At 63.1% G+C, this 25,611-nt stretch overlaps 1 protein-coding gene across 6 annotated transcripts; it reads left to right on the top strand.

The window, feature by feature from the left end:
- On the top strand, positions 1 to 25,611 carry LOC138806035 (maestro heat-like repeat family member 5). Of its 6 annotated transcripts, none has more exons than XM_069991499.1 (29): positions 6 to 84; positions 507 to 761; positions 1,559 to 1,721; positions 2,427 to 2,544; positions 5,042 to 5,190; positions 5,893 to 5,982; positions 6,270 to 6,386; positions 6,554 to 6,673; positions 7,208 to 7,351; positions 7,663 to 7,809; positions 8,214 to 8,290; positions 8,766 to 8,901; positions 11,002 to 11,097; positions 12,324 to 12,428; positions 13,831 to 13,966; positions 14,122 to 14,216; positions 15,202 to 15,351; positions 15,556 to 15,710; positions 16,476 to 16,620; positions 18,844 to 19,028; positions 19,245 to 19,382; positions 19,574 to 19,685; positions 19,886 to 20,029; positions 20,501 to 20,677; positions 21,412 to 21,567; positions 22,596 to 22,718; positions 24,972 to 25,074; positions 25,219 to 25,293; positions 25,422 to 25,611. In XM_069991499.1, the coding sequence occupies exons 4-29, from the start codon at positions 2,457 to 2,459 to the stop codon at positions 25,517 to 25,519; spliced, it is 3,261 nt and encodes a 1,086-aa protein (XP_069847600.1). In that variant the 5' UTR covers positions 6 to 84; positions 507 to 761; positions 1,559 to 1,721; positions 2,427 to 2,456; the 3' UTR covers positions 25,520 to 25,611. The 6 variants fall into 6 exon arrangements, with proteins under 6 accessions (XP_069847602.1, XP_069847600.1, XP_069847603.1 ...); XM_069991500.1 differs by having other exon boundaries at positions 12 to 84; positions 706 to 761; XM_069991501.1 differs by lacking the exon at positions 507 to 761 and having other exon boundaries at positions 1 to 84.

Raw genomic sequence — 25,611 nt, 5'->3', positions numbered from 1 at the left:
CTCAAGTCTCCTGGGGCTTCTAGACAGGCTTTCTCAGGACATAATCCCCACTGAGCCCTGGGGACAGCAACTGACTGCCGGGAGGTCTGGCTTTGGGGGCGGGGCGCCTGCCCCCGGCCCTGTGCACGTCCCACTGTGGGAAGCATTGGGCCCTGCAGGGTCCCTCCACGCCTGCCCCTGCCCGAGGACCGGCCCCAGTGGGGCTCAGGTCCCTTCGCGGTGCTCCCTCAATAGCAGGCGGGGGCAAAGCATCCCTGGGGACACCACCTACACTGCCACCCGGAGTCCCCCTGCGCCTCCCTTCCCTCCTCAGCATGTCTAAGCTGAGGGGCACAGGTCCTGTCCTTCCTGCCTGCTTTGCCCCTGTCCTTGGTCCGTTCAGGGGCAGCCTATTTTGAGAAGTTCGGTGGTAGTGAGAGAGCCCTGGAAAGTGCTCCTGGGGCAGCGGGGTAGGCGCTCACTGGCCAGGCTCCCCGCAGAGCTTCTTGTGCCTCTGTCCCCATCAGGCTGCTGCTTGGGGGGCCCAGGACGCACCCCTCGTGCTTGGCTCGGTCTAGCCTCTTTGGATCTTGGATCAGCTACAGATAACACAAAACCCTCAGCCAGTCTGCCATGGCTGAGGGGCGCGCAGCCAGGGCCTCCCTTCCCTGCTTCCACTAGCTGGGCACGCCTGCCAGAAGGCCTGATCCTCCTGCTTTTCTGCAGACTGCCCACGGCCACCAGGCCGGACAGAGTGTGCAGGGCTCTTCCCAGAGCGGAAGGTAATATGAGTCTTTTTTCTTGCCTAGCCCATGTGTGTGTGTGCATGCATGCACGTGCATACATGTGCACACATGCCAGTCCTGGGGCTTGAATTCAAGGGCTGGGCACTATCCCTGAACTTTGCTCAAGGCTGGTGCTCTACCATTTGGTCCATAGCTCCACTTTCAGCTTTTTGGTTGTTGGAGGTAAGTCTTGCTGACTTTCTGCCTGGGCTGGCTTTGAATCCTGATCCTCACATCTCAGCTGCTTAGCTCACAGGCGTGAGCCACTGGCACCCAGCTTGTCTGGCCTTTTTAAGCCTCGCATCCTTTTGCATTTTAAATAGATTTTTTTCCTTGATAAAATTAAGCCTTGCTTACTGTAGACATGTTGGAAAATTTCCAAAAGGATTCAAAAAAGAAAATCTAGAATTCCCATGCTCAGAGAAAGCTGTGGGTTTTAAATTAGAATCATACAACTCTTCATTCTCCTCAGATCTAGCAATTTCCATGTCAGCAAATCGTCTCCAGAAACAAGATTTCTATGCTCAGAGAACCCACTTGGCTTTTTGTCTCCTGTGTGACTATTTTAAACCTGGGAAGGATCTTGGGATAGTGAATTTTCAGGCTTTCTAGTTTTTCCCATAATTAAACTCCTTGGAGCAGGGCCGACTCGTCACGTGGGCTTTGCCCTGGGGGGGGGGCGCGGGCCCCCTTGGAGGTGTTTCCCCTCCCCAGCGCCGGCTGCCATTTGTGCCATCTCTGAAGGCATCTGTACCAGTGCATCACACATCTATCTCATTTGGCTCTTTGATTAGCTTGGAGGTCATTTTCCAGCTGCCTTTGAGTGATACAAATCTTTGTCTGACCAAATTGGTGTCACTGCCCGCGGCTGCTGCACCACAGGCCTAGCACTGGCCTCTTCGCTGCCCTCCAGAGCGCACAGCTTACCAGACCCACCGAGAACACCCCGGAGACGAGGTACAAAGCACAGGCTGAGGGGCAAGGTCACAGCGCGGAGGACAGACTAGGGAGATGAGGCGGTGAAGGGTGATCTGGGAGGCAAGAAAGGAATGTTCCAGAAACAGTGTAGCTGAATCATTGGGGAGGGATCCACAGTTCCCTCTATCAAGAGCTAAAGAACAAGACAAGGGCGTGCCTGCTGACAGGGAAGGGCAAGACCCTGGCAGGCTTGGAGCTGTGGCTGGGTCAGAAGAGGAGGGGCTGAGGCTGTCCTGGGGCAGGGCCTTGGGGGGATAATGGCTGGTCATTGGGGAAGAGGCAGGGGCTGAGGAACTGGCTGTGGCCCTTTCCCTGGGAGCCTCCGGGAACAGGGGGGGAAGGGTATAAGGGGCGGAGTCACTGGAGGCCAGCTTCCGGCCAGTACCTGGCTGTGCTAGGATGGAGAGAGGATATTTGAAGTGGAAGAGCCTGGGACAGGCAGGGGCGCCGTCGGTGTGCTGGGGTGTCTGTGGCTGGGTCCCCGCCTCCTAACCCAGCAGCTTTCTCAGCTCATATCAGCCTTCTCTTTCCAAATGGCCCTCTTTGGGCCCAGTGGCCTCCGGCCTTGTCTAACTCGGCTCCTGGGGCTGCCACATGTCCAGCTGAGGTGTCTGAGGGGTCCTCAGGGCCAGGCCCTCCCTGGTCCAGGCAGGGTGAGACACCTGAGAGCCCCACATCTGCCAGGTCCTGCCCTCCCAGGAGGTGGAGCACTCCATGTTGGGCCCGCCCAGCGATGGCTTCCACATGCCCGCCTGGAGATCCACCCGCCTCTCTCCCAGGGAGGAGCAAGAGCTGGAGCTTGGTGAGTGGTGGGGGGAGCTGGGGACTGGGGGGGGAGGGGGAGGGGGAGGGCTGGGGAATTTTGTCCGTGGTCATCTGCTAGTGCCTACATGGTGCAGGGGGATTGGTCCACTTAGGTCCATCCGGGTCCATCTGGGTCCACCTGAATCTATCCAGGTCCACCCAGATCTACCCAGGTCCACCCACATCTACCCACGTCCATCCAGGCTCATCCAGGCTCATCTGGGTCCATCCGGGTCCATCTGGGTCCATCCAGGTCCACCCAGCTCCCTCCAGATCCATCTTGGTCTACCTGGGTCCATCTTGGTCCTTCCAGGTCCATCCAGGACCATCCAGATCCATCCAAGTCCATCCAGGTCCACCTAGGTCCATCTGGATCCATCCAGATCCATCTGGGTCCATCTTGCTCCATCCAGGTCCACCCAGGTCCACCCAGGTCCATTCAGGTCCTGGCCTCCATGTTGTAGATGCTGGAAGCCTTCAGTGCCCCAGGACCTGGCAGAGAGATGACCAGTGGGATTCAGTGACTGAGTGAAGGCAGACGCGATGAAGGGGACTTGTCCTGATTACACAGCCTCCAGGCTCCAGCACAGGAGCAGGGTGGGCGCCACACCATTAGAATGGTAGCAGTGGTACCCCCTCAGCCCCCGGCAGTGCTCAGGGTCAAGCCAGGGCCAGGCAAGGACCCCAGAGTACTCTCGGACAGTGAAGGTGGCCAGCGATGAGGCCATGTGGGTGCCTGACCCAAGAGGCTGAGATCTGAGGATCATAGTTCAAAGCTAGCCCAAGGCAGGAAAGTCCATGAGCCTCTTACCTGTAATTAGCTACCAAAGTGCCAGAAGTGGAGCTACGGCTAGCTTTGAGCAAAAGAAGCCTAGGGACAGCACCCAGGCCCTGAGTTCAAGCTCTAGGACTAGAAAAAAAGGCAAAAGAGGAAAGGTTTATTTGGTTCATTGTTTCAGTCCATGGCGGGCTGGCTCCCTCACTTGTGGAAACACCAAGGCAGACAGTGGCAAACTACCATGCCAACCAGGAAGCAGAGAAGGGAGAGGGGAGAGGGAAGGGAGAAGAGGGGAGAGGAGAGAGGGAAGGGGTCTGGGACAGCGTGTGCCCTTCAAAGCCATCGCTCAGTGACCTGCTTTACCCAGTCTCCTCCACCTCCCAAGGATGCCATCATACCATGATGCCATCAGACCTGGACTGACCAGGATCCTTTCACCTCTCAGGGCCTGCAGCCACTAGCGAGGGGTTAGAGCCTGGGGATAGCATGTCAGGGTTTAATCAACACCTTGGCATTTGCTTGCTGAAGGATGCTTCAGAATTCTCCCACCCACTCACGGCCCCGCCCACCTCGTCCCTGCCAGGTCACTGACGGAGGAGACAAAATCTGTTCGCCTGTGCATTTCTTTCTTTTCTTTTTCTTTTTGTCAGTTGTGGGGCTTGAACTCTGGGCCGGGGCGCTGTCCTTCAGCTCTTCAGCTCAAGGCGAGTGAGCTCTCTACCGCTTGAGCCACAGCGCCACTTCTGGTTTTCTAGTGGTTTATTGGAGATAAGAGTCTCAGAGTTTCTTGCCTGGGCTGGCTGTGAACTGTGATCCTCAGATCTCAGCCTCCTGAGTAGCTGGGATGACAGCTGTGAGCCACCGGCGTCCAGCTCATTTCTTTTCTGATAGAGCGCTGGTCGGCCATCTTGCATTTGCCTGTCAGCTAGTAGGGCGTCCTGGCTGGTGCCTGAGATGTGGTGGACGTCCCTTGCTGACTGGCCCAGAGGCTTCCATCTGTTATTCAGAACGCCTCGTCACAGACTTATGAACTGTTTTTGAGTTTCCACTGGCTACTGATGGTTGGGGTCCCCAGAAGTTCATGCTGCTCACGAGTGGTGAATGTATTAGTCCTTTTGTTTCTTATTTAGGCAGCCATTTGCTCCTGGGGACTGGCGGTCAGGACCACAGCACCCCTGCAGCTCTGCAGTGTGAGGCTGCCCCTGCAGTGTCACTGTTTCCTGGTTATGGCTGGGCAGTGACCCGGTTAGCGCAGGGTCTAGGGGCTGCCCTTCCGCTGGCCTTCCGCTGCTCTGTGGGCATGTGGTTTCCTCACGGGCCTGAAGGTCCAGGTCTGGTTGTGGCTCATGGCTCATTCCAAGCTCTGTGCCCTGGCGAGCTGGCTGCACACTAAGCCACTCCGCGTGGGTCGCCGGGCGTCGGCGGCGCCTGGTCTGATAGCTCTCTGCAGTCTCCTCTGCTTTCATTTTCCTCCAAATATAGTTTCAGAAAAGCACTTTCCAGGGCTGGGAAGGTGGCTTAGTGGCAGAGTGCTCACCCAGCATGCCTGAGACCCTGGGTTTGATTCCTCAGTACCACCTAACAACAACGACAACAACAACAAAAGAAAGTACTTTCCACAGGCCTAAATGGGGGCCCTGCGGAGAGAGAACCGGGCGTGCCTGGGGCTCCAGCAGCCAGCTTCTCTGGGTCACAGGGACCTTTGGGCCCTCCACAGACAACTCAGACGTGGGGCTGGCGGAGGAGTTGTGGAGCCAGCGCCCCCCCTGGGAGGGCACGTTGCTGGGCAGGATCAGGACGATGATGGCCATGGAGCAGAGCCTGGCGCTGGAGACCATCTGCCGCTGTCTGGACGAACACAGCCAGGTGGGGCGGGGGCCAGGGTGGCAGGCCAGGGCGGTCAGCTTGCTGCCCGGTGGGCACACTTGAGGAGGGCCGGGGCCCAGCCCTCCTGAGACCCCCCTCCCACACAGGAGGGTGTCTAGTTCATCCCCAGGCGCCCCCCACCCCCCAGGTCAGGGAGAGCCGGGCACGGGCGTGGAGGGTGGCGAGACCTCATTCCACATGAGGGGTCACGGTGCCGCCGGGGGCCGGCTGCCCTGGCCCTCTTCAGGTCTCTGCAGAGATTGTTTCTGGTGGTCTGAGCTAGCCCGTGCCCCCCCCCCCCACATACACACTAGCAGTGCCTGATCCTTTGAACTGGGGGTGTCAGAGGGAGGACTCACAGCAGGGCCGGTGCTCCTGGAGGGAGACAGTGGAGCACGCTCACTGAGCTCGGGGACCTGAGAACCAGGTCTCAGAGAAGAGGCGAGGAAAGCTGGCATGGGGGGCAGGGGGCCGGGAGCGGGGTCCAGGGCTAGCTGGCTCTGGTAGGAGTCCACCTCTGCCCTGGGGGGAGGGGAGGAGGTCTGCTGCAGACCGCAGAGGCGGGCGCGGCCTCAGACTCATTGGGGATGAAACCCCTCGCCTCTCCTCGTTCTGTGGTCCCTGGTCATCCTGGGCCCTGTCCTTCACTGGTGGTGTAGAGGAGGGGGGCAGGCAGGGGCCTGACCTGAGCTCTGCCTACAGAACCCAGAAAAGCAGGTGTCGGTGTTTGACAGCAGCGTGCACAAGTTCCTGGAGTTCCTGGGCCTGGACCCCAAGAAGTCCGAGGAGAAGGTCAGTGCCCAGCATGGCTGCCCGAGGCCATCCCTCTGTTGCCTAGAGACCCCGAGGAAGGGGACTTCGCAGACGCGGCCCAGTGAGGAGACCCCAGGCACGGGTGGCCCTCAGGTGAACTTTGGGGTGCGTAGGGGCCCCTGTCCTGTGGCCCGAGCCCTTGGGCAGTACACCGGCCTCTGGGCTCAGGCGCCGAGGGTGCCGGGCCTGGGCCCAACCTGCTGCAGCTGCCGCAGGGCTCAGGCTCCTGGGACAGCCACCTCCCAGCCCCGGTCCCTCCCGCCCAGGCTTTCCTCTTCCGCCTGTACGGGCTGATCCTGCGGGAGTGTGCGTCCTCGGAGCGGGTGGAGCACCACCTGGCCTGTCTCTTGGAGCTGTCCCACCAGCCCTCCAGCCAGCGCGAGGTGGGTTGGTGCCCCGGACTCTGCCCTGTGCCCCCCCCCCCCGCCCACCCTCACCACGTGGAGACGCCACGCCACGCTCACAGGGCTGCCGTTGAGTGAGGAGCTGACCCCTCCAGACTGGGCAGACAGGACGGCCACCTGGGGCTCACGGGGTCCTCTGCCCACAGGGCATTGCGCTGGCCGTGGGCCTGGCCTCCGCCAGGCACCTGAAGGAGGTGTGGGCCCTGCTGGAGCACCTAGGCCGCACCAGGTTCCTGAGGTCGGTGGTCACGCCGGAAGAGAGCCAGGTAGAGAGGCCTGGGGAGCCAGGCCCTGCAGGGAGGGCTCAGCCTCCAGTGCTCAGTGGTGGCTCGGGCCTTCTGCCCACCACCCCAGGAGGACAGTTTGTGGGCTCAGGGCGGAGGCTGCACCCTCTCTGGCTTCCCGCAAGTCCTGTCTCAGAGCCTGAGAGAGGTCTGGGGCCACCGCCAGGTAGAGGCTCTGGGCCACACGGCCACCCCCACTTCCAGTGCAGCCTCTGTTCTGGACCTCAGTTTCTCTTCCTGAACCTGGCCCCATGTGTTGAAAAGCTCCGTCTTCCTGCCCAGCCCCCGCCCCTGCAGCCCCGCTGGAAAGAGCACCCACAAGATCCTGGTCCTGCACACAGAGGCCTGCCTGGTGGGGGGGGGCTCCCTGGAGGGGGAGGCTGTGTCCAGCCAGGGACCACAGCACAGCTGGCAGCCATCCCAAAGCTGCGGGGCAGGCGGCGGGTGCGTGCTGGGAGCAGGGCTGCCAGGCATCAGTGCCCAGGCCCAGCTCCAGCTCCAGCCCCTGGCCCGCAGCAGCCGGACCTGCGCTGGAAGTGGGTGAGCAGCACCTCCTTGCTGTGCTACGGGCAGATGGCCACGCACGCCAGGGAGCAGATCCTGCCCTGGGTGGACAACATCGCGTCCCGGATGGTGTACTACTTCTCCTGCAGCCCCTGCGTGAGCCACACCCCACCCCTCCGGAGCCCGGCTCTGCTCCCCTCCCCTCCCCCGCTCTGCTCTGACCCGGCTCTGGGCAGATGTGTGCCTGACTGGCGCTGCTGCCCCGGTGGTGGGAGGTCCCAGGGAGAGAGCTGGCAGAGGTGGGCCGGGGATGTGAACCCCTCCACTCTGTTCTGAGCGGCATGGGGCGTCCCTGGGGGGCGGCCTGCCACCCGGCCCCATGTGGCCCCGTGTGGCCCCGTGTGGCGGGGGGTCCAAGGCCGGCCGACCGCACCGCTGACAGTCCTGTTGGCCCCGGGCCCGCACAGGATGAGGTTCTGAATGCCAGCTTCCTCACTGCGGCCATCCTGCTCACCCGAGCCCTGAGGCGCGAGTATGGCGCCCAGAACTACAAGTTCACACAGACACCGGAGCTCATCCACTGTCTCCTGGTGAGGGGCGTCCCGGGCTGGCCGGTGAGGGGCCAGATGGGGGGCGTCTCGGGCTGGCTGGTGAGGGGCCAGATGTGGGGCGTCCCGGGCCAGCCGGTGAGGGGCCAGATGGGGGGCGTCCCGGGCTGGCTGGTGAGGAGCAGGTGGGGGGCGTCCCTGGCCGGCCGGTGAGGAGCAGGTGGGGGGCGTCCCGGGCTGGCTGGTGAGGAGCAGGTGGGGGGCGTCCCGGGCTGGCTGGTGAGGAGCAGGTGGGGGGCGTCCCGGGCTGGCTGGTGAGGAGCAGGTGGGGGGCGTCCCGGGCTGGCTGGTGAGGAGCAGGTGGGGGGCGTCCCGGGCTGGCTGGTGAGGAGCAGGTGGGGGGCGTCCCGGGCCGGCCGGGGAGGAGCAGGTGTGACGCCACTGCCATCCTGCCTCCTCTGCCCTCCCAGAGCATGCTCCAGAAGGAGCCCAACTTTCTGGCCACCCTCCTCCGGCAGAAGATCATCCTGGTCATCGTGGGGCTGAGGTAATGTGATCTGTGCCACAGAGCAGGCCAGGCGTTCGGGGGTGCCATGGGGAGGGGGTGCGCCGGGGACTGGGGTGGCACCATGAACAGAGAGAGAATGCTGGGTGGACTGAGGCTGGCACATTCTACCCAGGAGGGTGCGGACGGGGCCCTGGTCCCACTCACATGCCGGGGCCTCCCCATTGTTACACTGCAGACCCCGATCTTGGGCCCTCGAGTCCTGACACTGGTGCAGACCTCTTTGCCCCCACAACAGCCCCTGGCTTCTCACAATCAAGGGCCAGGGAACGGGGAAGGGAGCTGAGCGCAGGGCTGGCTTGCTGCGGCCTGTGCCCGGCCTCCCCCAGCCCACACACACCCCGGCGAGCCCACACCCCGGTTCCAACCCTGCTAGCTGTGTCCACGGCAGCCGCCCCACACCAGCCGCCCACCCCACAGGCCCCCAGCAGCCTCCACTCTCTCCTGGGTCTCACAGCAACCTGCGGCCCAGCCTCAAGCCCGTGGTGAAGTCCCGGGTCCTGCAGATGTGCCTGCGGAGCGTGTACTCGCTGCCCCCGCCGGAGGCACTGCGGAGCAGCCTGCCCCCGCTGGAGCCCGCCCCCGACGTCATGGTGAGACCTCCCACCTGCAGCTCCCCCAGCCTTCCCCCCATGCCCCAGGTTGGGGGTTCAGGCCGGCCCTGCACTGCAGAGAGAGGAGCATGTGAAGAGCTGCGGGGTGGGGGGTGTCAGGGTACAGGACGCAGCCTCCAGGAGTGATGGGGTACAGGACGCAGCCTCCAGGAGTGATGGGGTACAGGACGCAGCCTCCAGGAGTGATGGGGTACAGGACACAGGAGTGATGGGGTACAGGTCACAGGAGTGATGGGGTACAGGCCACAGCCTCCAGGAGTGATGGGGTACAGGACGCAGGAGTGATGGGGTACAGGACACAGGAGTGATGGGGTACAGGTCACAGCCTCCAGGAGCGATGGGGTACAGCCTCCAGGGGCTGCCAGGTTCTGTTCAGTGAAGGAAGGCAGAGCCAAGCAAGAAGTGTGCTTCTGGGGCCCAGGGTTGCAGAGCCTGCAGCGTCCAGGCTCCAGGCCCAGAGGATGGAGCAGGCCCTGGGGGAGCCGATCTCCGGCCCTCCTGCTGGGCTGTCCAGGTAGATGCGTGGAAGTGCCCGGGTGATCGCAGCTCCCTGGAAGGAGGAAGGAGCTGAGGAGGGGGCAGAGGTCTCAGGCAGCCCGCTCCACGTGCTCACGAGGGAGGTGGCAGCCAACCGCATGGGAACTGGCTTTTTGTATCTTATTTCTAGCTTGATGCCTTCTCTGGCTGCGGTGGGGGTCCGGGGTGGGGGTCCGGGGCGGGGGTCCGGGGCGGGGGTCTGGGGCGGGGGTCCGGGGTGGGGGTCCGGGGCGGGGGTCCGGGGCAGGGGTCCGGGGCGGGGGTCTGGGGCGGGGGTCCGGGGCAGGGGTCTGGGGCAGGGGTCCAGGACGGGGGTCCGGGGCAGGGGTCTGGGGTAGGGGTCTGGGACGGGTCCGGGCGGGAGCAGGCCTGGCGTCCACCGTCCCCGCGCCCCTCCCCTCCCCGCTGTGGGGCACAGCATCTGCTTAGGAAGTGACCAGCGCAGGAGAGGAGGGAGCCGTGGCTTCTGATGGCAGCGCAGTGGCCGTGGGCCTCACGGCAGGGGAGCACACCCAGGCCCTGGCTCCTGCAGGCTGGCTGGGCAGCTCCAGAAGCACCAGGCGGGGAGGTGGTTGGCAGTCATGGCTCACTGAGTCATGAGTGAATGGGAGGAAATAACCCACTCCCCTACTGCCCCCCACCCACCCCAGGCGGCCCCCAGCCCTGTGCTGCAGGGAGGCAGCAGACCGGGTCACCGCTGGGGTGCTGGGCTCGGAGGACCCCAGGGTCAGGAGGAGGAGGAGGAGGGGGGCACAGGTGGCTGAGGAGGAGGAGGAGGGGGGCACAAGTGGCTGAGGAGGAGGAGGAGGGGGGCACAGGTGGCTGAGGAGGAGGGGGAGGGGGGCACAGGTGGCTGAGGAGGAGGGGGAGGGGGGCACAGGTGGCTGAGGAGGAGGGGGAGGGGGGCACAGGTGGCTGAGGAGGAGGGGGAGGGGGGCACAGGTGGCTGAGGAGGAGGGGGAGGGGGGCACAGGTGGCTGAGGAGGAGGGGGAGGGGGGCACAGGTGGCTGAGGAGGAGGGGGAGGGGGGCACAGGTGGCTGAGGAGGAGGGGGAGGGGGGCACAGGTGGCTGAGGAGGAGGGGGAGGGGGGCACAGGTGGCTGAGGAGGAGGGGGAGGGGGGCACAGGTGGCTGAGGAGGAGGGGGAGGGGGGCACAGGTGGCTGAGGAGGAGGGGGAGGGGGGCACAGGTGGCTGAGGAGGAGGGGGAGGGGGGCACAGGTGGCTGAGGAGGAGGAGGAGGGGGCACAGGTGGCTGAGGAGGAGGAGGAGGGGGCACAGGTGGCTGAGGAGGAGGAGGAGGGGGCACAGGTGGCTGAGGAAGGGCAGCTGCCGTGGGGAGCAGCCTGGTAGGGGGGAGGCAGGAGGGAGGCGAGCAGGGAGAAGGGGCAGCCCTCTGCCCTGTGTCACCGCCTCCCTCCCATCGGGGTGCTCCCTGCGGTCTGGAGGTAGGACTTGCGTCTCCTGCGGTGGACGCCTGCAGAGCCGCAGCCCCGGGCTGGGCCCCCCCTTGGACTCCTCTCAGCCCATGTCCCCCACTAGGCGCTGTATAAGAAGACAGAGCGCGCCCTCGATCTGCTGCTCCAGAACTTCGTTTCCGAGAACCCAAGCATGGATGAGGTCTGCTTCCTCCTGCAGGTGAGATGCAGTCAGAGACACAGAGACAGGGCTACAGAGAGATACAGAAACAGAGACACAGAGACAAAGAGGCTGAGAGATACAGGAACAGAGACACAGAGACAAGGTTACAGAGAGATACAGAAACAGAGACACAGAGACAAAGACAGAGGCACAGAGGCTGAGAGATACAGGAACAGAGAGACAGACTCTTGAGATAGAGACAGAGATACAGAGAGATGGAGACAAGGAGACTGAGAGACACAGACAGAGACACATAGAGACAGAGACACAAAGAAACAGAGACAGAGATGCAGAGATACAGGGAGATAAAGCCACGGAGACACAGATAGGACAGAGAAACAGAGACAGAGATGCAAAGGGACAGCGACACAGGTAGGAGAGAGACATAGAGACACAAAGACAGAAACCCAAAGACAGAGGCCCCGAGACCTGAGGACAGAGTTACAGAGACAGAGACAGAAAAGGTCAAGGAGAGAAACAGGAAACACAGAGACAGGAACAAAGCGATGAGCAGAGTCAGAGACACGGAGATGCAGAGGTGAGTAGTGGCCGAGTGCCCTGGCCTGGGTGGGGTGGGGCAGGGACGTTGGCATCTGGCTGGCCATGGCCCCACCGCTGAGTGCCGAAACACAGTGTGCCCTGGGCCGTGAGCGAGGTGAAATGGGAGCCAATGATGGTGATTAGGGCCGGCCTAGGGGCCTGGGATCAGTGTGTGTGTGTGTGTGTGTGTGTGTGTGTGTGTGTGTGTGTGTGTGTGTGTGAGAGAGAGAGAGAGAGAGAGAGAGAGAGAGAGAGAGAGAGAGAGAGAGAGAGAGAGAGAGAGAGAGACGCTCCTAGCCAGCCTGGGGGCCTGGGATCAGTGTGTGTGTGTGTGTGTGTGTGTGTGTGTGTGTGTGTGTGAGAGAGAGAGAGAGAGAGAGAGAGAGAGAGAGAGAGAGAGAGAGAGAGAGAGAGAGAGAGAGAGAGAGAGAGAGAGAGAGAGAGACGCTCCTAGCCAGCCTGGGGGCCTGGGATCAGTGTGTGTGTGTGTGTGTGTGTGTGTGTGTGTGTGTGTGTGTGTGTGTGTGTGTGTGAGAGAGAGATGCTCCTCCACCTCAGACAGCCCGAGTGTGTGAGGCAGCCAGGAGCGGAAGCTGCAGCGTGGGCTGATGTGGGGGCCACCACGCATCCAGGCTGAGCCAGAGCTGGGCACCATCCTCAGGCCCCGCCCTGCCCCCCTGCAGCACATGGAGCACTGGCTGGAGTCAGAAATGACCCACGAGGTCAAGCGGGCCGTGCAGTCCATCTTCCTGCTCCTGCAGCACGTGGTGGGGTCCATGAAGTTCGGAGTGAGTCCTTGGCACCCCGCAGCCCCGGGGGCATCTGGTGGGGAGGGCAGAGGGATGGACCCATGCTCCGGGGCCCTCCCAGGAGCATGGGGCACTGTTGCCACCCCTTGTTCCGTGCACATGGAAGACACGGTCTGTTCCGGGAGGCCTGGGCCTGGGGCTGAGGCTGCAGCGGGGCTCGGGGGGGTCCCAGTGAAGGCAGCAGTGAACCAGGAACAGAGACTTGAAGGATGTAGGTGGCCCTGTGTCTGCCTGGAGAGAGGAAGGTCACTGAGGAGAGTGGGCTGAGAGAGGATGGGAAGTCAGCGGTGCAGAGGACCAAACTGGACACGGCGGGGGACATGGACCAGCAGGAAAGGAGGGGTGGGGATACAGGTCCCCAGCAACACAGTCTGCGGACCCCCCCCCCCCACACACACAAAGGCGTGGCCTCCCAGCGGGAGACGCTGGAACAAGCCCAGCTTGTTCTGGAAGCAAGCCTTGGGCTCTACTCACACCCTAGAGAGAGCCAGGTGTGATGGCACATGCCTGTAATCTCAGCACTTGGGAAATGAAGGCAGAAGGATTGGGAGGAAGACCGGCCTTCTTCCAAACTTGAGGGTGACCAGGAATAAACTCCAGACGAAGTGGCCGTTCCGGCCCCTGTGCACTCGGACAGCCCGCAGAGCCTTGCCTCTGGAAGACGTACTAAGTCCTACCACAGCGAGACACAGCTCAAAACCTGGCAAGCTGCAAGGAGGAAATGTTGAGAAGCATGGGAACGCTCACGCTCATGCCCGGCAGGATCTGTCACCGAGGAAGCGAGAGCTCTCGAGACGCTGCTCGCCCCGGACCGGGTAAAATCACAGACTGGCAGCGCAGTGCCAGGAGCAGGTGGCGTCACTCACAGTTGTAGAAGTAGAGGATATCCAAACCACTCAGCAGAACTTCCAGAAGTTTCTCTGGAAGTTTCAAAGCCACTTACCCTCAATCCCACTTCTCAACTATTTACTCAAGAGCACTGAACATCTGTGTCCAGAAAAAGAATATTCAGAATGGTTTTATTCATTCTGGCCCCACGCTGGGAGAAGCCCAGACGTCCAGCAGGAAGGACGTACAGCTCCACAGAGAGATGCCCCCCGGCCACCAAGGAAGGGACTGTCGGCAGCCAGCCGCCGACGCGCAAACCCGGGGGGTGTGGAGCTGAGGTGCTGTCGTGACACCCCAGAACCCGCCCATTCAGGAAGTGCGGGGCCAACGCCCGGCTGCGGCAGACAGCATTGCCCTGGGCGGTGGGCAGGCCTGGGGGGGGTGCTCTGGACCAGGGCAGGGACGGGGAAGGGGAGGGATGGGGCAGCCTCTCCATGATGGGTTCCCTTGGGACTGGATTGCAGCAAGCATTCCCGTCTGCCTCCGCCCTCAGGGAGAAGCCATGCCTTCCATACTGGGCCACCAGATCGGCCTGCTGACCTTGCTGTGGAGAGACAGGGATGAGTGCACCCACTACCATGCCCACCAGTGCGTCTTCCTGCTCCTGCAGCTCATGGCTCAGCAAAAGGGTGAGCTTCGCACGGGGCTGGGCTGGGCCCTCCACGCCCCCCCGCCCCCCCAGGCGCTGCAGACTCCACTCCTGGCCAGTGAGTCGGGGTACCAGTGCGTGGGATGGGCACCACCTCCTCAGCCAGCCCCTCTCTTGAGCGCATGTCTCCTGCAGGGGTGTCGGTGGATTTGTCACACTGGAATAAAATGAAGAACTTTGAAGCCAAGGCCTCCAAAGACTGGGAGGTGAAGCTCTCCCACACGGCCAAGGTGGGCCCCCAGGCTGCCGGGCCCGCCTGGTCCCTTCTTCCCGAGGCCCCCGTAAGGTGTGTCCAGGGGTCTCCTGTGCGCTGTGGAGGGAACAGATGGATGAGGCCAGCCCGGGGCCCAGGCCACTGTTCCTTCCACACAAAACGCTCTCAAGTCCACTCCTCCTCTCGTAGCATCTGCCTGGACCGACCTGGGCCTGAGCCTCTCCCCGGAGCCTCCCAGGCCTCCCTCTGTGGTCCAGTGTGGCAGGTCATTCCACTCTGCTGGAGCCCCGCCCTCACTCCAGGCCAGCTGGACACTCGGCTTCCTCCGGCCTCTCCTGGCCAAGTCTCTCTATGCTTCCTTCTCAGGAAGTGAGGGGCTGGGTTTTAGTCCGTGTTCTGCCCCCTAACTCCTGGGTGGTCCGGGGTAGGTCAGTCTACCTTCCTAGGCCTCAGTTCCAAGTGAGGGTCCCTCAAGCTGGAGGTCCTGCTGCTCCCAGAGCAGGCTATGACCAGAACCATGGCAGCTCTGTGCAACTGAGTCCTGAGACCGCTCCAGGCTGAGCCTGCGAGCAGGCATCCGGGCTCATGATCACCAAGGGCGAGTTCTCAGGGTGGGGTGGGGGAGCAGGTGAGGGAAAAGAAGACAGGGCACGTAATCCCTGAATCCTCTGGCTAAGCACAGGTGTGTGTGTGTGTGTGTGTGTGTGTGTGTGTGTGTGTGTGTGTGTGTGTATGTGTGTGTGTGATGCACCACTAACCTCCCAGGCAAGGCCAATTTTTCCAAACCCACAGAAGGGACAACCGTGGGCCCGAGACTCACTGCAGCCGTTCAGCAGTCAAGCAGAAGGAAAGGGCTGGGCCAGGGCCGGCTGGGGCCCCAAGTCTGTGTCACGGCATTCACATGGGTGCAAGTGGTCTCCATGCCATTTTGATGTTGTCTCTGGTGCCTGGCCTGCACAGCAGCTGACCGGAGGCCTCCCCCCGCCCCGCCCTCCCCCCAGGCCCTGGAGGAGGGCCTGACTGTGGCCCAGCACACCCAGCTGGTCCTCACATTGCTGCAGAGCCTCTGTGGCCAAAGCCAGCTGCGCTGCGACCTGGCGTCCAAGCTCCTCCAGCTGATCTTCAGCACACCTAGCATCCGGACTGAGCAGGTGAGGCCGGGGCCCAGACCCCCCCACCCCCCGGGGTGGGCAGGACCCCTGTGCCCAATCAGATGAACCTCCCTGCAGGCAGTGCGGGGAAAGCCAACCACCCTGCCCCGGGAACAGGGGTGGGGTGAGGCGCTCTCGGGGCTCATCTGGGCTGGCAGGTCCCCACGGGGCCGTCTGAGGCCTTGCTCTGCCCGCCCCGCCCAGGTGGCGGAGATTCTGCACGGCCTGTTCCGGGAGCTACCCAGCATCCAGTTCAAGAGCATCCAGCAGACCATGATGAAGGCGGTGCTGGACCTGGGCCTGCAGCACACCCAGGAGGTGGTCGAAGTGATTCTGTCCCTGTGCCACCCCTCAGAGAGGTACCTCCCCCCCCCCCCCGCCTTCCCCGGGCCTCCCACTCCCACGGGACCCGGGAGGCGCTCATGCGGGCGGGGGCAGCCTCCGAGGGCCAGGGGTACTCGAGAAGGGGACTTCACCATGGAAATGTGCCCGAGGACAGCAGGCGGTAGAGCCAGAGGTCAGCTGCGTTGTGAGGACAGGACGTGGTCCGTGCCCGCGCCCGAGGCTCACCGGGCACCGCGGGGTTTGCCAAGCGGAGTCTATGGACAAGGAGGCCCCCACAGCCCGTGGCTGAGGGCCAGCCGGGGCACTGCCCACGGGCTGGTCAGGAAGGCAGCCCCGGCCCCAGCTGTGCTCCGTGTGTGCACACTTGGCACTGAGACATGCCGGGATGTGGTCACGGGGTGAGGGTCCTGGCTTTTCCGGGCCCCTCTCTGCTCCTCGGGCTGTCTGAGGGGCACCCCCTCACTTCCCAGAGGAGGCGGGCTGTGGAGGGCGGGCCGCGGCCACCCCCAGGAGCCTGGGAAGAGGTGGGGGTGGAGAGTGGGAGCATGGGAGAACCACAGGCAAAGCCAACCGTGCTGAGCTGAGCAGGGCCGGGCTCTGGTCCGGGGCTGCTCCCGAGACCACAGCAGAGGCCCGGCCACATCGGCCGGCGTGCCCGGGCTGGCCATGCCCTGGGCACAGGCCACGCCCCAACTTGGGGCCACTGCTTCTGGTCCCCGGAGGGCTCCCCCAGTGGCGCACCCAGCTCAACCGGTGATGGCCAATGCTTGTCCCCCCAGGCGGCTCCTGTCCCTGTGGAAGGCCCTGGCTGCCCAGTACCAGTTAGCCCGCAAGGTCATCACCCTCCTCTACATGAAGCTGAAGCTTCGGCCCCCCATGGAGCATGTCCGGACCTCTCACCAGGTCCAGCTCATCTCCCTGCTGGTGAGCAGAGCCTCACACAGGTGCCACTGACCCTTCAGCCTCGGTGTTGGGATCCCAGGATAACCCCATGTTCACTGCTAGACCCAGTCCTCAGGCTCCCTGCTACGGTTTGTGCCTTCAGAGTTGCGGGTGGACTGTGGCCATCCATGAAGCAGGGCCCTACACCTTGCTGTGAGCTGTGCCCGTGAGCCCACCAGGTGCCTGGGCTGTCCACGGCTGGGCCCAGCCTCTTGATTCTGGGCCTTCCCACGGCCACTGGCACTTGTCCTCCAGGGTGTGCTGTGGCAGAGTAGGGAAAGGAAGCAGGAACATGCTGGAAAGAGCAGAGCCTTGGCAGCCCTCCTGAGACTGTTGTGATGATCAGGCACTGCCACGTGTGGCCTGCCTCAGGACCAAGTGTAGGGAAAGGCAAACAGACGAGCCGGCGCCACGGCTCACGTGAGCCTGTAATCCTAGCTACTCAGGAGGCTGAGATCTGAGGATCACAATTCAAAGCCAGCCTGGGCAGGAAAGTCTGTGAGACTCTTATCTCCAATAAACCACTAGAAAACCAGAAGTGGTACTGGGGTTGAAGTGGTAGAGTGCTCGCCTTGAGCTGAAGAGCGCAGGGACAGCGCCCAAGCCCAGAGTTCAAGCCCCACTACCAGCCAAAAAAGAAAAAAAGAAAACAGACAAGGGGTGGTGAGAGTCCATGGAAGACTTGAAGGGAGGGTGGAGACCGACCTCAGAGCGGCCACCGGGAAGACTTGGGAAGTAAAGGCAGCCAGTGCCCGCCAGCATGGTCAGCCAAGCCATGGCCAGTACCCAGGCTTCCAGAAAGAGCGATCTGGTGAATGCTGCCCTTTAAAAAGAGGATTCTGCTGCAAAAACCAACCATTGGGGTGCAGGGGGCTGGCAGGGCATGAGAACTGCCTGTGGAGCGGTTCAGGGAATGAGCCAGGGCCCAGCCGCCAATCACAGCTCTGTCCTGAGTCAGGCAGCCAGGACCCAGCCGCCAATCACAGCTCTGTCCTGAGTCAGGCAGCCAGGACCCAGCCGCCAATCACAGCTCTGTCCTGAGTCAGGGAGCCAGGACCCAGCCGCCAATCACAGCTCTGTCCTGAGTCAGGCAGCCAGGACCCAGCCGCCAATCACAGCTCTGTCCTGAGTCAGGGAGCCAGGAGACCCAACCACCAATCACAGCTCTGTCCTGAGTCAGGGAGCCAGGGGCCCAGCCACCAATCACAGCTCTGTCCTGAGTCAGGCAGCCAGGAGACCCAGCCACCAATCACAGCTCTGTCCTGAGTCAGAGAGCCAGGGGCCCAGCCACCAATCACAGCTCTGTCCTGAGTCAGGCAGCCAGGACCCAGCCACCAATCACAGCTCTGTCCTGAGTCAGGCAGCCAGGAGACCCAGCCACCAATCACAGCTCTGTCCTGAGTCAGGGAGCCAGGGGACCCAGTCACCAATCACAGCTCTGTCCTGAGTCAGGCAGCCAGGAGACCCAGCCACCAATCACAGCTCTGTCCTGAGTCAGGGAGCCAGGGGACCCAGTCACCAATCACAGCTCTGTCCTGAGTCAGGCAGCCAGGAGACCCAGCCACCAATCACAGCTCTGCTCTGAGTCAGGGAGCCAGGGGCCCAGCCGCCAATCACAGCTCTGTCCTGAGTCAGGGAGCCAGGACCCAGCCACCAATCACAGCTCCGTCCTGAGTCAGGGAGCCAGGGGACCCAGCCACCAATCACAGCTCTGTCCTGAGTCAGGGAGCCAAGAGACCCAGCCACCAATCACAGCTCTGTCCTGAGTCAGGGAGCCAGGACCCAGCCACCAATCACAGCTCTGTCCTGAGTCAGGGAGCCAGGGCCCCCAGCCGCCAGTCACAGCTCTGCTCTGAGTCAGGGAGCCAGTGGGATTGGGGTGCTGCACCTGGGAGAGGGCTCTGGAAAAGACGCCCACGTAGGAAGCACACCTGATGCAGTGGGAACCAAGCCGGGGTGGTATGAAGGCCAGGCAGAGTTTGAAGTCTCTGCAAAGTCAGGAGGTCGGGGCCCAAGCCTGGAACCGAGATCTGGTCCTGAGCTGCCTCTGAGCTGCTGCAGGGTGTGGCCAGACACGTCTGTCCAGAAGTGGTGTGGAGCCCCAGGGTGCCGGGTGAAAGCAGCAGGCCTTGGGACCCAGTGGCTGTCAGGCCACTGCTCCCAGGCTCCCTGGACTTGTGGGCCCTGCTCTGTAACCCGCTGCAGGCTCTGGGAACCATTTATGAGCTCCTCTACACCCAGGAGTACAGGGAGACTGTCCGCTGGGCCTTTGCTGGGATTCTCCTGGGCCTACTCACACAGCTTCACTATTTGTTCGAGCTGGGATTTGTGGAGGGCATCTCAGACTACGAGGAAGACAACTTGGAGGCCAGGCCCCTCGGGCCCTGCAGGTGAGCTGTGTGCTCTGCCCGCACGTCCACCAGCAGAGGCCCACTAGGTGCTAGAGACCCAGGGAAGGGGGCACTGTTCCACAGGGGTGGCGGGGTGGGGGTGGCGGGGTGGTGGCAGCGGAAACAGCACCTGGCAGCTGCTAAGAATCCAAGGGAGCTAGGGGCAGTAGCTCATCCAGGCCCAGGACTGCACTCCTCTCTGCCTGCCCCACCCAGGACCTGCCTAGAAGCACTGAAGGGCCTGTTTTGGACCACCCACTACTGGGAGGTGTTTGCCCACATCAAGCTGCTCCAAGGCTGGGAGCTCTTTGAGCACGTGGAGACTTACACAGAGGGCGTGACCCTGCTGGCCAGGTAAGCCCTAAGTGTGTGGTATCTGCCTAGGGGCAGCTGGGAGGGTTGGCAGCCCAGGCTCTGATGGAGCTTCCCGCCCCCCCCCATCCCCCCAACCCTGAGTCCTAGACAGCTGTAGGGCCAGGGCTTGGGGCTGAGCCTAGCCCGAGAACGGAATCTTAGGGGCAGGGCTTGCCTCTTCCCTCTGACAGGACTATGACCCAATATAACTGTGAGGTCAAGGCTGTCCTGGGTCAGGCAGTCATCTTCCTGAAGAGCGTGGAGGAGCGGGACAATGTTGTAGCCATCCTCATCATCACGGAGGTCAGTCCCACCCCGCCCTGCTCCTTGTGGTACCCTCCATCCTCAGGAAGGCCAGCGGGCAGACTCCCCGCCCCGCCCCGTTCGCCCTCGAAGCCCAGTCGGCTCTGCTGTCTGAAAGTGCCTGTGTGTAACTCCACCCACGTCGAACTCCCCGGCTGCGTGGAGGACCAGAGGGGTGACAGAGCCCACCCCCCGCTCAGTTTCTCAACAGCCCAGACATCTCCCAGCACACGTCCCGCAAGACCATCAGCAGCTCCCTGAGCCTGGGCCTCAACAACCCCAACAAGTGGGTGCGGGCCTCGAGCCTGAGCGGACTCAGCAGCACCCTGATGCACCCTAAGAAGGCGAGCGAGGGGTGGGGGGCTGGGGAAGACGCCCACCACCGCCCCCGAGTGACCCTGCCTGCCTGGAAGGTGGCAGCGTTTGGAGGACCCCAGCATGGCTCAGACTGGGGGGTTCTGAGTCCAGTCCCCTGGCCTCCTTCCAGGTAGGAACCCCTCATCCGACCACACAGGCCTGGTCCTTCTGCCCTTCTAGGCCTCCTCATGCAGTCTGTCCCAGGACACATTCCCTGGGCTGAGAGGAGGCTGCAGGCTTGGCCTCTTCCAGATAAGTTTGTGGCTCAGGGGTGCGGGCGCGGGCGGGCCTCGGTCAGGGACCCAAGCCTCTTCTGCTGCAGGCCCCTCTGTCTTGGAGAAGGGCAGATAAGTCAGACAGATACGGCGCGGTGCGGGCGCCTGACAGGGCTGTGGCTCAGAGCCTGCTCGGGTCTCCCTCGGGGCAGCTGGCTGACACCGGTCACCGGTTCCCCGCAGGTGACCCTGCTCCGCAGTCAGCTGATGGGGCTGCTAGAAGCCTTCCTGCAGCCCGATCCCAAGGACCTCCTGGGCCTAATGCAGATCCTGGGCGATCTCCTGCGCCGCCTGGGCATGCAGGGTGTGGGTGCCCTCAGCCTCAAGGTGGCCCAGCACCTGCTGCTCCTGTTTGAGGATGTAAGTGGGGGGGGGGGTAAGGGAGAGGGAGGGCGGGGGCCTGGTGTGTGTGTGTGTGTGTGTGTGTGTGTGTGTGTGTATGGCTCTGAGGGGCTGAGAGGCAGGCACTGCCCTAGCCCCAAGCAGCTCAAGTCTGCCATTCCGAGGAGGGCTGCAAGCTGGGTGGGGTGTGTGGGTAACTGTCCCAGTCCTATGGGTCCTATGTCTTCTAGTCTGCTGGGAACCTAGCACAGGCAGAAGAGAGGTTCCGTGAGGGTGGGGGCCTTCTCCAGACCGAGGGGAAGCACCTCCTCCAGCAAGGGCCTGGACTGAGGTTCTGGGCCCTGGTCTCAACCCTTCCCTCCATCTCAGGATCTAGGCATTGTTAGCCGACACTTACATAAAGGGAGACAGCCCGGTGCCCGGGTCTGCCCGGGACTGGGGATGGCCTCTGGTGCCTGGGTCTCTCCGTGAATGGAGATGTGGCCACCCTCAGCTTGAGGACTGGTAGAGAAACAAGGGAGAACCAAGACAAAGAAGGCCTGGAGGAAGCTGAAGAAGATGAGAGGGAAGGCCAGGAGCCAGAGGAGGGGACCCGGGTGGCGGGGCAGGGAAAGGGCCTGGCCTGGGCCGCAGACAGGGCTCAGTGTGGTCAGGAGTGACCGGGGAAGGGGAGGGCAGCGGCCGGGAGACCGTGCTGGGCCGGAGGGGCGCCCGCGGGTGATCTGAGTGGAAGGCCTGCCCCTCTCCCCTAGGAGAGGGCTGAGGTGAGAGAAGGCGCCATCTTCCTGTTTGGGGACGTCATCCACAGCAGTGGCCACAAGTGTCAGCAGGCGCTCAAGGCCCTGGCCGTGCAGGCCCTGGTGCCCCTGCTCTTCCACCTGCTGGACTCCTCCCCCAGAGTGGTCATGGTGAGCAGTGCCAGTCCCAACGGGGCAGCCCGGGGAGCCCGGCTGGGGTAGGACCCATCTGCTGGTGGGGCTGGAGGACCTGGCCCTGTGAGTGGAGCCCAGCGTGAGGCCACCATCCTGGAGGCTTCACCTGGGCCTGGCCCTTGAAGGCCAGCTGGCAGATGGAGAAAAGGAGAGGATCCTGTGGTTATGTGGTCCCCTAGCCACCTCCCTCCTGCCCCCATTCCTCCCACCTACCCCACTGCTCCATGGGAGGGTCCCTAGTGCCTTGGGAATCTCCACAGCCTGGAGCACCCCGGCCCCTCTTCCACACCTGGAGCCAGCACACAGGCCTTTTTGCCTCCCCTTCGACAGTGGTGTAGACAACTCCAGCACACCGGGTGGTACTCCGCCTGCCGGTGCCCCACCCCCAGAGGACATTGTGCATCCTTCCCACAAAAGAATCCACCCCAGGCAGGACCCCAGGGTCACAAGGACCCCAAGCTTTCTGGGTCAGGCCTCTGTGGTGCCCTCCCGTCTCTTGGAGCACCCGTCCCACCTCTGTAAGGAGTACTCGCATCTGATCAGAGACCTGAGCTTGCCTCTGCCTCCCCAGCACCGGGCAGGGCCACCACCACAGGCCACAGTGCCCGCTCTGTGTGCCCCTGGCCTTGAGGACCTGTCTCCCTCCCCCCGCCCCCCCGTTCCAGGTGGGGCATCACCACCAGCAGCCAAAGGGTCTGCGCAGGCCCTACCCCCGCTGCGCAAAGCCCAGCCCCTTCCTCAGACCTAGAGCGAGTAGGCCCTTCTTCCTGCATCCCAGTAGCGCCTCGTGGCCTTTGCTCCACCTTGTTGCTTGGGCTGGCCTTCCTCAGCCTGGGAAGCTCGATGACCACGGCCTCTTCCGGAAGCTCTCTGGGCTCGGGGAGTGGGGTTCAGCTCTCTGGCGTCCCAGAGCAGCATCGCTGCAGGAGGCTCTTCCTCGGGGCGGGTGTGACGAGGGGCGGAGGCCGGGAGGCCCCCCGTGACCGGCTCGCTCTGCGTCCCAGAGGTCCAAGCTCACGCTCCTGCGCTGTGCCATCGTGCAGAAGTGGGAGTTCCGGAAGGAGCTGTTCAGCAAGCTGGCATGGGGCCGAGGGCTGGGGGCTGAGAACGACATTTTCATCTACATGGTAAGGTGTGGGCCCTGCCCCCAGCGGCGGGGGGGGGGCAGGGGCTGGGAGGTGGTCGCGTCGTTGTGCATGATTGTCCCGACCCTCTCTGCAGGGCCCCTGTGGGAAGACAGGCTGTCCTAAGTGACCCCAAGCCTCAGGAGGAAGCACCACCTTCCGTGCTGGGGCTCACGTCCTCTGAAGTGAAGGGTGGGGAAGAGTGGGCCTGGATGGTGTTCAAGACCTCCATGAAGGGCCCTGGAGACGCCGTGGCCCAGGGGTCCAGCGTAGGCCTGAGGTCAGGGCCAGAGCCTCTGCCCCCAGGAACCGCCAGGCCCAGAAACAGGGGTGGGCAGGAAACACCTCTCCCGTTGTGCTGGGTGGGTCACACCGTATCCCCCTGTGGCCTCCAGGGCCCGTGAGCCGGAGGACACGGCCTGGCTGCTGTCCCTGAGCCTTGAGGCCTCTGCCACCCTTCCCCTTCTTGCACGAATGTGCCCGGTGAGCAATTGCCTGATTGAGACTGCACAGCACAGCCTGGGCCATCCCCAGCAGGCTGCGTGTGGCGAAGGTTGGAGCTGGAGCAGGCAGGACTCCAGGCACAGGAGCCAGCCTAGGGGGCCTCTTGCAGGAAGCAGAGCCTCAGCAGACCAGGAAGAGGCATGGGATCTTTTGTGGGGAGCAGTGTGGGCGTGAGGGCGAGCTGGTCAGGAGCAGCCTTCAACCCACCAAAAAATCTTCCCTGACCTCAGTCACGTCTCCACAGATGCGCGGGCAGAGGCCTCGCACGCCGGGGATGGGCCCCTGGACAATCACTTGTGTTGCAGCTGGTTGGCACGGGGGTTTCAGTCCTGGGGCAGCCGGATCTGCTGCCTATGGCTTGTCCTGGGGGGACCGTCTGAGCAGCTGTTCCCCGCTGCCCGTGATAAGCCTTGGAGAATGGGGGCAGCCTGGGCTGCCTTCCAAGGGGAAGGGGCTGCCTGCCCACCTAACCCCCCCCCCCCTGCAGGAGCAGGTGCTGCTCCCACAGGGCATGCAGGGGCGCTACACAGCCACCACGAGGCCTGGCTGCTGACAGTGCGCCCGCTGCGTCCCCTCCCCGCGGCACGGCCGCACGACAGGCCTCCTGGCAAAGGGCAGCACAGCGGGCGTGGACCCAGGTCCACAGAGCAGATCTGGGCGACAGTCTCGGGGGGACCACGGCACAGATGAGGAGGTGACGGGCACAGAAGGGCGAGCAGAGCTAGAGCGGGCTCACAGAAGTCACACATCTGCCCTCGTCAGCCCCGTGTCACTCCAGGAGGCCACATAGATGGCTTGGCATTGTCTGGTCCCCTCTCCTAAAGTTCGTTGCCTTCCCGTGGCTGGCCTGCCATGTGCTGTGAGTTCTCACTTCTGCAGATGGCTCAGTGGCTCAGTGGCGCCCTCTGCAGCTCTGGAGGGTCTGAGCGGGTCTAGCTGTGCTGACTCGACTCCCTCTTGTCCCCGTGGACCCAGGGCTCTGGGGCCTGAGCTGCACCTGGGGAGACCCCCCCAGGTGTCGGCTTGCTGCCAACCAGGGTGGACTTTCTGTTACCTGCTCGGCTCCAGGTTCCCCTAGAAGGTTTGCTACTAAATGCAAACCCTGCTCCTCATGTGGCCTGTGCCCAGATACCGTGTCTCGGGAGACCATCTCCAGCTCGGCTGGAGGAGAGCACTTTCTTCTGGTCTCTGCCAGAACCCGGGACTGGCGTGCCTCCTCCTCCTCGGCCCTCCACAGCCTCAAGGCTGGCCGGTCTGCAGTGTCCTCGGGCTGAGGAGGGTCAGCCCCAGCCTAGGCCTAGACAGCCAGCCCGGCACTCAGGGCAGCCGCGATGTACCGTACTCGATCAGTGTGAGTGCGGTAGTTACGTGTAAGTGCTCAGTTGTACATGTGAGGGCTCCTGTCCTGAGTGCTTCTGTTAAGCGTGAGGGCCCCTGTCAAGTGTGGGGCTCTTAATTAGAGTGTGAGCACTCCGGAATAAGAAGCGCTGTGTGTGTAAGAGCTCCAGCTAAGTGTGAGCCATGGGCCTTCCGAGCCCGGCCTCCTGCTGTACGTTTGAGGGCCTTCCTGACCCTGAGCCCCGCTGGGACTGGCCCTCCCCAGCCCCTAGCCCTGGGTGCGGAGGAGGGTGTGGTGCACCGGGCTCCCCCGGGCCTCAGGTGGAATCCTGCCAGGGATGCCAGGCGTCACAGGCCAGGTACCACGTGTGCCCTGCGTGCCCCAGGCTGGTCCCAGCATCTCTCTTCTCCCAGGTGGAGAGCAACTTTGGCAGCTACCACCAGTTCCTCATGCAAGCCTTCACCTACCTGGGCAGCTCGCAGAACAACCTGAAGGTGGCAGCCATGAAGTTCATCGGTGGGTACTGACCAGGCCACCAGGCCGGCCTCCCTCCGCAGGGCACGCCCAGCCTCTCCTCCCCAGGGTCTGCTCTGGGAGCAGCAGGTGGGCAGGACCACAGGCCAGGGATGCCCACCACCTGCCTCCCTCCACGCCCGCCAGGGGGCATGCTGCAGGACTACTTCACCGACCTCTGCTTCTACTTGAAGAAGAGCGATGTGAAAATCCTTAAGAACCGTGAGTGGCTCCTGTGGCCCCGTGGGAGGCGCCTCGGCTGTGGAGGCCAGTCCTGAGGACGGCCGGGTCCCCACCGGCCCCCCAGTGCCCCAGCTGGCCTCATAGCCTGACCCGTGGTCCTGCCGCAGATTTGGAGGCCCTCAGCCAGGACACGGACTCCACGTGCCGCAGGTTCTACCGCAGGTCCTTAGCAGACATTGTGGAACTGTCCTACTTTGTGACCTGAGCCACGCGCAGCTCCGCTGGCCGTCCCCGCGTCCCTGTCCTCATCCCTGTCTTTGTTGTTGTCCTTGTTGAATTCTATCTTTATTAAATACT

This window comes from Dipodomys merriami, unplaced genomic scaffold, assembly GCF_024711535.1.
Source record: "Dipodomys merriami isolate MVZ:Mamm:240054 unplaced genomic scaffold, mDipMer1.0.p SCAF_4, whole genome shotgun sequence".
In the NCBI taxonomy this organism is placed as follows: domain Eukaryota; kingdom Metazoa; phylum Chordata; class Mammalia; order Rodentia; family Heteromyidae; genus Dipodomys; species Dipodomys merriami.
The sequence above is the reverse complement of the archived record's forward strand: the minus strand, read 5'-3'. Positions and strand labels throughout refer to the sequence as shown.